General features: G+C 44.1%; 1 protein-coding gene across 2 annotated transcripts in view; it reads left to right on the forward strand.

Moving 5' to 3' along the window:
- The window catches only part of PAXIP1 (PAX interacting protein 1), a 47,834-nt gene extending 46,868 nt beyond the window's left edge, over positions 1-966 (forward strand). Inside the window, exons 20-21 of one of the 2 annotated variants that reach the window (XM_082662521.1) lie at positions 47-106; positions 512-966. In XM_082662521.1, the coding sequence (XP_082518647.1) occupies positions 47-106; positions 512-528 (77 nt within the window). In that variant the 3' untranslated portion in view covers positions 529-966. Of the gene's footprint in view, positions 1-46; positions 481-511 lie in introns of those variants that run through there. The other variant, XM_082662520.1, reaches the window with a different exon arrangement.
- The last annotated feature ends 10,768 nt before the right edge of the window (positions 967-11,734 follow it).

Below are 11,734 nucleotides of genomic sequence, written 5' to 3' on the forward strand. Positions count from 1 at the left end.
CACGGCAGTGCATTCATTTAACGGCTCTTGTTTTCGTTCCTTTCAGATGTTCATAACGCAGAGTTTGTTCTAACTGGCGTGCTCACACAAACACTGGACTATGAATCATATCCTTTTGAAAGATGTGTGTGCAGAAACCCTCTCAGCACTAATATCTGAGCTGTGTGTGTTCCGTATCTCCAGAGTTGGCGATAAAAATGATAAAAAACCCCTTACATTTTGGGAGATTTTGTTTCTATACAATATGTGCTCTTACTCTCCGGGTTTTTTTTCCTACCTTTGGGTGATTGGTGGGTGTCATCTCAGGGCCCCCTTTCTTGCGTCTGTAGCCTGAAAGGAGCCTGCGTCATTCTGCCCCAGGACGGTTGGAGCCCCGGGTGGATGGTGCAGTCGCAGGGGTTGGCGAGGGCTCGGGCGCCCGAAGCGCACCACCTCGGCGTGCGGCCTGTGTCGGATGCTGTCACTAGTTTGCATCGTGTTTGTTTGGCAGTTGATTTCCTCAACAAGCTTACATATAAATTTAACTGACGCACCTGCGCTGGTGACTGGAGCCCGGCGCACGGGTCTGGCTGTGTCAGCTGCCGGATGGAGCAGCCCCTGCGCCCTGGAGACGCCCTTGTTTTCCAGCTGCTTTCTTCGGGGACAAGCATTTTAAAGCAGGAAGACAAATATATTAAATATACTGCATCTTATTAAGATGTGCAATTTTATTCTGAGGAAACATAAATTATGTTTTGTATTATATGACTTTAAGAGCCCACGTTAGGTTTTCATTTGCCGGGTTTTTAAATGTTTTCACAACACTGTTAATGGAACTTTAGCTGCAAATGAAATGGTGTAAATAAAGATCTTGCTATCTCTAAATTATGGATGTTAAAGATTTGAAATGTTTTGTACTTATTTTTATTTCTTACACTCTTTTCTTTTATATTGATATCTTGCCCACATTTTAAATAAATGTACTTTTGAACTTAGACTTGAGTGGTCCCTTGTTATTACACATTTTTTTGTACAATTTATATGATTTGCATTAAACTGGATCACATTTTAAGTAATTTCCAGGCAAAATATTTTCTAGTAAATTTTCTCCCGAAGAAATAATTTCTGGAAGGTAGCCATTTCTGTCAAGGTAATGAATAAATTCCTGGGCAGAGGCATATTCAGAATATTTAGCAATTACTACAAACAGGCAGGCACCAAGCAGCCAGAATCGTTAATACCACAAAAACCCATATATATATATATCCTGCTTCTATTCCAGGCATGGTTCTAATACACGTCCTGTGGGGCTGTAGGTACAGAAGCATACTGGAGACTACCACCTTATCAGTAATTACTAACATGAATATATACTACAATTATTAATATATTCAAGAACGATACTGTCACAGAGGTTCAGCACTGCCCTCACATCACGGCTCGTCAGGTGTGTTCCTGAAACACTGGATTTGCCTCCATAGCAATGTCTGAGATGTCTTCCTAGAAGGAGTTGTGATCTACTCCCAAGTCTACTCACCAATTGCACAGTCTCTACAGTTTAATTCTTAAACACAGTTTAAGTGGAGCATGTGTATTAAGAAAGTTAGTGAACTCCCCATCCCAGGAATTCTCAGCATTCCCGCAAGGCTCTGACGTTGGTTATACACACTGAAGACATCATTACTTCAGGTGTTCTCCCAACTCATGGTGGAACCACATGGAGTTAGTCCTACCAATGGGATGGAAATCGCCCACGACTTCACGATTTTAAAGTGAGGCTCAACACCTTCAACCTGACCTGTGCCGTCTCAAAAGCCTTGACCTGTGGCAACTTCCCAGTGACCCAGCCGCTGCCGTGTGGGTACACCTTCACTCTCTCTCAACACGAGTGATTGATACGCTGATTGGCCACTGGAAACATTCATCTGTTGAGCTCCTTAAAATACACCCGAACAGCAGTTTTGTTCAAATGTACCACATGCCGGCACGCACTTGCATTTTTACAAACCGTATCTCAAACTGTGTGTACATTTTAGCTCATACTAAGCAAACTTAGGGATACTTACCTGTAGAACTGACCTTTTCTCCTCACGTACAACAGGTGGAATGAGTGCTGATACGAAATAATTTCGAATCTGTAAAATCCCAGAAGTACAGAAGAGTTTCATAAGTTGGAACAAAATCTTGATCGCAGAGTATTCAGAATATGGCCCTCCTTCTTACACCCTTGAAGAAAAGTGAAGATAATGATGGAATAAGGGCCTTCTGGGTAGAGTATATGCACCTGTTCAGTCTTCAGTGGAGGCGGGGTTTGTTTAACCAACATGCAAGTATGACTGACTTGATTAACCTTTCAATGGGTGTTTTTCTCAAAACCTGCCAAGAATAATCCTTAAAGACCCCAGGAGCTGTCTGCGGCCAACTGGCTGGCACAGCTGCTAAGCACTGATTGGTGGCTCAGAGGAAGTTCCATGTGAACATTTAAGAATAAAGTAAATCAACTTCTTGGAGAAGCTGATTAGGTTAGAAAATTATTTCTCCGAGGAAAAGAAATCTTTCACTTAGTCCTGTTGTTTTCGTCTGGCTCAAGGTTTTTTAATAGAAATGCAAACCACATACGTAATTTTAAAGTTTCTGGTAGCCACAGTAAAAAGCTTTTAGATTTAGTTTCTAAAGTTTTATTTAATATATCTAAAATATTGTTTCATTTACAAGTAATATTTTATTTTTTCTTTTTTTATATTTCATACCACTTACAGTTTAAAAAGATATATATACCCAAGTTATTCTAAGGGTAAGGTGTTTTCCAGTAACTGAGTTAGTGCCAACTTTTTAAAATTAATTTTTATTGGAGTGTAGTTGATTTACAATGTCGTGTTAGTTTCAGGTGTACAGCAAAGTGAATCAGTTATACATATGTCCACTCTTTTTTAGATTCTTTTCCCATATAGGTCATTACAGAGTACTGAACAGAGTTCTCTGTGCTGTACAGTAGGTTCTTATTATCTATTTTATATATAGTAGTGTGTGTATGTCAATCCCAATCTCCCAATTTATCCCTCCCCCACCGGTGTTCATTTTAAGTTAAAATTCACAAAACTGAGATGGACAGCGCAGCTCCTCACTCGCGCCAGGCACGTTTCCAGTGCTTGGTGACCGGGCGCAGCTGGTCACCTGTGAGGAGTGTGACCCGTCTGTATCCTGTCTCACTTTGCAAGTAAGGGTGGAAGAAATGTGAACGCCACTGAAGACAACAACATACACGCTGCATCCAGGTTAAGCCCAGGATCGTGTCTCTGTGCAGACAAAGCCTAGAAAGACATGGAGCTCGCCCCCTCCCACAAATACATCAGAAGTACATCTACACGTGGAGCAGCTCTCACAGAGCACCTGCCGAGCCCTGGCAGAGAACCTCAGACACCCAGAAGTGCAAGGAAGATCTCCACGTAACCCCGTAGGATGAAGGGAAAAAAGGGAGCAGGACGGGACCTGCACCCCTGGGAGGGAGCTGCGAAAGAGGAAAGGTTCCCGCACACTGGGAAGACCCTCGCTCACGGAGAGATCAGCCGGGACAGAAAGGGGGCTTCAGAGGCTCAGAGGAGAGCGAGGCAGCCGGTGTGCGGCAGGCAGAAGAGAGAGAGACCAGCACAGAGGGTCTGTGCTACCTCCCTGCAGTCCCCAGCCTGAAACACACGCCTGCTGGTACGTGCGGGGTTTGGGGGCTGAAACTCAGGCTTCAGAGGACAGACCAGGGGAGAGGACTGGAGTCGGCTGCACGGACACAGCCTGAAGGGGCTGGAGTGCAGTATGGGCTGCGCGGAAGAAGCCCAACCCGCCATAGAAGCGAAGCGCCGTTGTTAAGGGGCACGTGAAGGGAAAGGTGGGGCCCGCCAGAGCAGCCTCACTCTGCGTGCTCACAGTCAGCTCGCACCGCCGTTGGAACCCATTGTTAACGTGCGCAAAGGGAGGGCTGGGCCCCCCAGAGCGGCCTCTTTCTCCGCACTCTCAGCTGACACGGCGCTGCCTTCACCAGCTCTGGGAGCACGCACGAGAGCCAGTGGGCTGTCTACACGCCGAGGCGGGGCTGAAATCAGAGCCCTCTCCCTGTAGCTGTACAATCCACAGACTTGTGCCATTGCCGCCAGCTTTGCAAACTCAGTGCTGGGTGGACAACGGGTGCCTCCATGGCTGGGACAGGCCCGGCCTTAGCAGCTGTGGGCTCTGTGTGGGTGCACACATGGGGTGGGGCCGGGGTCTGGGCTGCTTCCGTAGCTCCCACAGCAGGTCTAGGTGTGTAACTACTGCAGTCCTGGTACCTGACTTCAGTGGACCTGCACTGGTGGTTTTGTGAACACAGTACCTGAGGGACACCAAGGCCAACTGCCTGCATCCCCACCATGGAGGTGAGGCCAAGAGGAGTGCCAACAACAGTGCATTCTGGGAGCCCACGCAATGGGTGACAGGTGACACCAGGCAGTGTGCTCTGCACGTGGGGACTGCTCCAGCAGGGCAATACTCAGTGGCTCCTCTCCCAGTGGGACCACTCCAATCCTGCCTACCCCACACTGCAGCTTGAAAACGGATCCAGGGGCTTCTGCTCCAACAGCTGCGGAGCAGACCCTGCCCCCAACAGGGCAGTGACAACCACAGAGCAAGGAGGAGGCCCCGCTCAACAACTGGCCAGGCTCTGGTCACCACAACACCAGTTACACCCCCTTTCAGGGGGATGACGGCCAGGACACACTGAGGACAGAGGCGGCAGGCATCCGTACTCAAAACAGCCCTAGCGCCAAAAATATTAAACCTATGCAAGCTACACAGGGACACTCCCGCATAAAGATAGCCCTCCAAGACCACAGTAGATGATTGTTTCTCCTAAACTCATAGAGAAGCATAAATAAAATGAAGAAGCAGAGGAATCGCTCCCAGTTAAAAGGTCAAGAGAATTCCCCTGAAAGAACAATGAAACAGACCTCTTCAGTCTAATAGACACCAAATTCAAAAAGGAGATAATGAAAATACTGAAGGAATTAAGAAGGGCTGTTGATAGAGATGCAGATTACTGTTACCAAGGAACGAGAAACTATAAAGAGGAACCAAAAAAAAATTAGAAAACTCATTTGCCAAGACGAAAGCTAAGCTTAAGGCAATAAAAGGCAGATTGAATAATGAATAACGAATAAGTGATCTGGAAGACAGAATAATGGAAATCACCTAATCAGAACAGCAGACAGAAAGCCAAATGAAAAAAAAAATGAGAGCAATATAAGAGACCTATGGGATAATAGAAAGCGTGCCAATCCACACAGAATAGGGATCCCAGAAGGAGAAGAAAGAGAAAAGGGGACCGAAAATGTATTTGAAGAAATTATGGCTGAAAACTTCCCAAACCTAAAGAACGAAACAGATATCCACATACAGGAAGCACAGAGTGTCCCAAACAGACCTACACCAAGACATAATTAAAATGGCAAAAGTTAAAGAAAGGTCTCTGAAGGCAGCAAGAGAAAAACAAAGAGTTAATGACAAGGGAACCCCATAAGGCTATCAGCTGATTTCTCTACAGAAACATTACAGGCCAGAAGGGAGAAGGAAGATATATACAAAGTCCTGCAAGGGAAAAATCTGCAACTTACGATACTCTACCCAGCAAGATCATCATTCAGAATAGGAGAGAGAAAGAATTTCTCAGACAAGCAAAAAAACTAAAAGAACACAGCAATACTAAACCTGTCCTAAAGGAAATATTGAAAGGTCTTCTCTAAATAGAAGAGAAGCAAGAATCTATAGGAAAGAAAAAATCACAATTGGAAAGTAAATCACTTAAATAAGCCAGTACACAGATTTTAAAAAAATTAAAAAATACGATTTCTGTGAAAGCAATGACAACCACAATGAACAGCAAAAGCATAGGCATGCAGATGTAGAAGAGGACATCAAAATCATAAAATGTGGGGAAGGAGAGTAAGAAAATGTACATATATATTTTTCAGAATGTGTTTGAGCCTATATGACTACCAGTCTAAAGCAAATAGATATTGGAAGGGGTTAACATACTTGAAAAACAGGGTAGCCACAAATCAAAAACATATAATAGAGTCACAAAAACCAAAGAGAACACAAGCATAATATAAAAGAAGATCGAACTCAAAAGGAAAGAAGAAGAAATACAAAATCAATTCGAAAACAAGGTTTAAAATGGCAATAAATACATAACAATAATTACCTTAAATGTCAATGGACTAAATGCTCCAATCAAAAGACACAGTGGCAGACTGGATAAAAAAAAAAAAAACATGAGCCTACAATATGCTGCCTACAAGAGACCCACTATAGGGCAAAGGACACAGATTGAAAGTGAGGGGCTGGAAAAAGATGTCTTGTCATGGCATGAAATGGCAAGAAAGCAAGGGTAGCCATACTCACATCAGACAAAACAGACTTTAAAACAAAGGCAATAAAGAAAGATAAAGAAGGACACTATATAATGATAAAAAGGATCAATACAAGAAGAGGATATTACACTCATCAACATATATGCACCTAATAGGGGAGCACCCAAATACATAAAACAAATACTAACAAAGGGCGAAATTGACAGGAATACAATAATAGCAGGAGAATTTAACACCCCATCACATCAATGGGCAGATCTTCTAGACAGAAAATCAGTAAGGCAACAGAGATCCTAAATGATACAATAGAACAGTTAGACTAATGATATTTTCAGGACATTAGATTTTAAAAAAACACAAAGAACAACAACAAAAAAACCCAGAATACACATTCTTTTCAAGTGCACGTGGAACATTCTCTAGGACTGACCACATACTAGGGCACAAAACAAGCCTCAACAAATTAAGAGTATAGAGATTATTTCAGCGTCTTTTCTGACCACAGTTGCATGAAACTAGAAATCAACCACAGAAAAACAAGAAAAAAAAAACGATTACATGGAGACTAAGTAATATGTTACTAAAAAACCAATGGGTCAATGATGAAATCCAGAAGTAAATCAGGGCTTCCCTGGTGGCACAGTGGTTGAGAATCTGCCTGCTAATGCAGGGGAAACAGGTTCAAGCCCTGGTCTGGGAGGATTCCACATGGCGCAGAGCAACTAGGCCCATGAGCCACAACTACTGAGCCTGCGTGTCTGGAGCCTGTGCTCCGCAACAAGAGAGGCCGCCATAGTGAGAGGCCCGTGCACCGCGATGAAGAGCGGCCCCCGCTCGCTAAAGCCCTCGCACAGAAACGAAGACGCAGCACCGCAAAAATAATTAATAAAATCCTACCCCCAACATCTTCTTTAAAACAAAAAAACAAAAAACAATGCATATGCCCTTTTTTAAAAAAAAGTAAATTAATAAATACCTTGAGACAAATGACAATGAAAACACAACCATACAAAATCTATGGGATGCAGCAAAAGCAGTTCTTGGAAGTTCATAGCAATACAGACTCTCTTCAAGAAACAACAAAAATCTTAGACTTCCCTGGTGGCACAGTGGTTAAGAATCTGCCTGCCAATGCAGGGGACACAGGTTCGAGCCCTGGTCCGGGAAGATCCCACATGCCGCGGAGCAACTAAGCCCATGCACCACAACTACTGAGCCTGTGTTCTAGAGCCCACGAGCCACAACTACTGAAGCCCACGGGCCTAGAGCCCATGCTCCACAACAAGAGAAGCCACCGCAATGAGAAGCCCACGCACTGCAATGAAGGGTAGCCCCCTGCTCACCACAACGAGAGAAAGCTCGCATGCAGCAATGAAGAGCCAATGTAGCCAAAAACAACTAAATAAATTTATTTTAAAAATTAAAAAAATTTTTAAAAGAAACAAGAAAAATCTCAAATAAAAAACCTAACCTAGAAAAAGAAAAGACAAAATCTAAAGTCAGCAGAAGGAAGGAAACAATAGAGATCAGAGAGGAAGTAGAGATTAAAAAGCAATAGAAAAAAAATCAATAAAACCAAGAGCTGGTTCTTTGAAAGGGTAAACAAAATGGACAAACCTCTGGCCAGGCTCACCAAGAAAAGAGAGAGGACCCAAATACAATAAATAAAAGAGAAGAAATTGCAACTGATACCACAGAAAACCATACGAAACCATGAGAAAATACTATGAACAATTATATACCAACAAACTAGACAACTTAGAAAAAATGGACAAGTTTCTAAAAACACACAGCCCACTAAAACTGAATCAAGATAATTTGAACAGATAAGAAGATAATCTGAACAGACCTATCACTGGAAGTGAAATAGAATCTGTAATAATAATAATAACAACTCTCTACAAAAGTCCAAGACCAGATGGCTTCACAGGCAAATTCTACCCAGCACACAAAGAAAAACTTAAACCAATCATTCTCAAACTCTTCCAAAAGACTGAAGAGGAGGGAACACTCCCAAAGACATTCTATGAAGCCACCATCACCCCAATACCAAAACCAGACAAGGACACTACCAAAAAAGAAAATTACAGGCCAATATGTTTGAATATAGATGCAAAAATTCTCAACAACACATTAGCAAACCGAATCCAACAACATATAAAAGAAGATCATACCCATGACCATCCCGGGGTCACAAGGATGGTTCAACATATGCAAATATCAATGTAATACACCACATCACCAAAACACAAAAACCACGTAATCATCTCAATAGATGCAGAAAAACCATTTGATAAAATTCAACATCCATTCATGATAAAAAAATGCTTACAAAAGTGGGTATAGAGGGAACATTTCAACATAACAAAAGCTATTTATGACAAACCAACAGCCAACATAATACTCAACGGTGAAAACCTAAAAGCATTCTTGCTAAGATCTGGAACAAGACAAGGATGCCCGCTCTCACCACTGCTATTCAAAAGAGTATTGGAAGTCCTAACCACAGCAATCAGACAACAAATAAAAAGGTATCCAATTGGTAGGTAAGAGGTAAAACTGTCATTATATTCATATAACATGATACATATAGAAAACCCTAAAGACTCCATGCAGAAACTACTGGAACTGATAAATGAGTTCAGCAAGGTAGCAGGATACAAGATTAACATACAGAAGTGGGCTGCATTTTTTTACATTAACAATGAAATATCAGAAAGGGAATGTAAAAAACGATCCTGTTTAAAATCACATCAAAAAATACTTAGGAATAAACCTGACCAATGAGGTGAAAGACTTATGGGCTGAGAACTATAAAACATTAATGAAGGAAACTGAAGAGGATTCAAAGAAATGGAAGGATATTCCATGTTCTTGCACTGGAAGAATTAACATTGTCAAAATGGCTGTACTACCCAATCTATAGATTTAATGCAATCCCTGTCAAATTACCCATGACATTTTTCACAGAACTAGAATAATCCTAAAATTTACATGGAACCATAAAAGACCCAAAATATTACCAAAGCAATCCTGAGGAAAAAGAACAAAGCAGGAGATGTAACCCTCCCAGACTTCAGACAACACTACAAAGCTACAGTAATCAAAACAGCGCATGGTACTTGGCACAAAAACAGATATATGGACCAATGGAACACAACAGAGATCCCAGAAATAAACCCACACACCTAGTCAATTAATCTTCGACAAAGGAGGCAAGAATTTACAATGAGAAAAAGAGAGTTGGGAACGTTGGACAGCCGCATGTAAATCAATGAAGTTAGAACACACCCTCACACCATACACAAAAATAAACTCAAAATGGCTTAAAGACTTAAACCTAAGACATGATACCATAAAACTCCTAGAAGAGAACACAGGGAAAACATTCTCTGACATAAAAGGTACCAATGTTTTCTTAGGTCAGCCTCCCAAGGCAGTAGAAATAAAAGCAAAAACAAACAAATGGGACCTAATCAAACATAAGCTTTTGCACAGCAAAGGAAACTGTAAACAAAAAGACAACCTACTGACTGGGAGAAAATATTTGCAAACGATGCAACTGACAATGGATTAATGTCCAAAATACAGAAACAGCTCATACAACTCAATATCAAAAAAAAAATGGGGGAAGATGGCGGAAGAGTAAGACGCGGAGATCACCTTCCTCCCCACAGATACACCAGAAATACATCTACACGTGGAACAACTCCTACAGAACACCTACTGAAGGCTGGCAGAAGACCTCAGACCTCCCAAAAGGCAAGAAACTCCCCACGTACCTGGGTAGGGCAAAAGAAAAAAAAGAAAAAACAGAGACAAAAGAATAGGGACGGCACCTGCACCAGTGGGAGGGAGCTGTGAAGGAGGAAAAGTTTCCACACACTAGGAAGCCCCTTCGCGGGCGGAGACTGCGGGAGGCGGAGGGGGGAGCTTCGAAGCCGCGGAGGAGAGCACAGCAACGGGTGCGGAGGGCAAAGCGGGGAGATCCCCGCACAGAGGATCGGTGCCGACCGGCACTCACCAGCCCGAGAGGCTCGTCTGCTCCCCCGCCGGGGCGGGCGGGGCTGGGAGCTGAGGCTCGGGCTTCGGTCGGAGCGCAGGGAGAGGACTGGGGTTGGCGGCGTGAACACAGCCTGCAGGGGGCTAGTGCTCCACGGCTGGCCGGGAGGGAGTCAGGGGAAAAGTCTGCACCTGCCGAAGAGGCAAGAGACTTTTTCTTCCCTCTTTGTTTCCTGGTGCGCGAGGAGAAGGGATTACGAGCGCCGCTTAAAGGAGCTCCAGAGACGGGCGCGAGCCGCGGCTAACAGCGCGGACCCCAGAGACGGGTGGGAGACGCTAAGGCTGCTGCTGCCGACACCAAGGGTCCTGTGTGCGAGCACAGGTCACTATCCACACCCCCCTTCCGGGGAGCCTGTGCAGCCCGCCGCTGCCAGGGTCCCGGGATCCAGGGTCAACTCCCCCGGGAGAACGCAAGGCGGGCCTCAGGCTGCTGCAACGTCACGCCGGCCTCTGCCGCCACAGGCCCGCCCTGCACGCCGTGCCCCTCCCTCCCCGCCGGCCTGAGTGAGCCAGAGCCCCCGAATCAGCGCCTCCCTTAACCCCATCCTGTCTGAGCGAAGAACAGACGCCCTCAGGCGACCTACACGCAGAGGCGGGGCCACATCCAAAGCTGAGCCCCGGGAGCTGTGCGAACAAAGAAGAGAAAGGGAAATCTCTCCCAGCAGCCTCAGGAGCAGCGGATTAAAGCTCCACGTGTATGTTTCTGAGTGAGATTTTGTCTGTATAGCTTTGCTTCCAACATTTGTCCTAAGGTTCTATCCGTCCCTTTTTTTTTCTAAATAAGAATTTTTTAATTCAATAACTTTATTATACTTTATTTTATTTTTACTGTATCTTCTTTCTTTCTGTCTTTTTTCCTTCTTTCCCTCCTTCCTTCCTTCCTTCCTCCCTCCCTCCTTTCTTTCCTTCTTGCCTTCTTTCCTTCTTTGCTTCTTTCTTCCTTCCTTCCTTCCTTCCCTCCTTTCCTTCTTTCTTTCCTCATACTTCTACTAATTCCCTCTACTTTTTCTCCCTTTTATTCTGAGCCGTGTGGATGAAAGGCTCTTGGTGCTCCAGCCAGGAGTCAGGGCTCTGCCTCTGAGGTAGGAGAGCCAACTTCAGGACACTGGTCAACAAGAGACCTTCCAGCTCCACATAATATCAAATGGCGAAAATCTCCCAGAGACCTCCATCTTAACACCAGCACCCAGCTTCACTCAACGACCAGCAAGCCACAGTGCTGGACAACCTATGCCAAACAACTAGCAAAACAGGAACACAAGCCCACCCATTAGCAGAGAGGCTGCCTAAAATCATAA

Source organism: Grampus griseus, assembly GCF_964374135.1.
Source record: "Grampus griseus genome assembly, chromosome: 9".
NCBI lineage: Eukaryota > Metazoa > Chordata > Mammalia > Artiodactyla > Delphinidae > Grampus > Grampus griseus.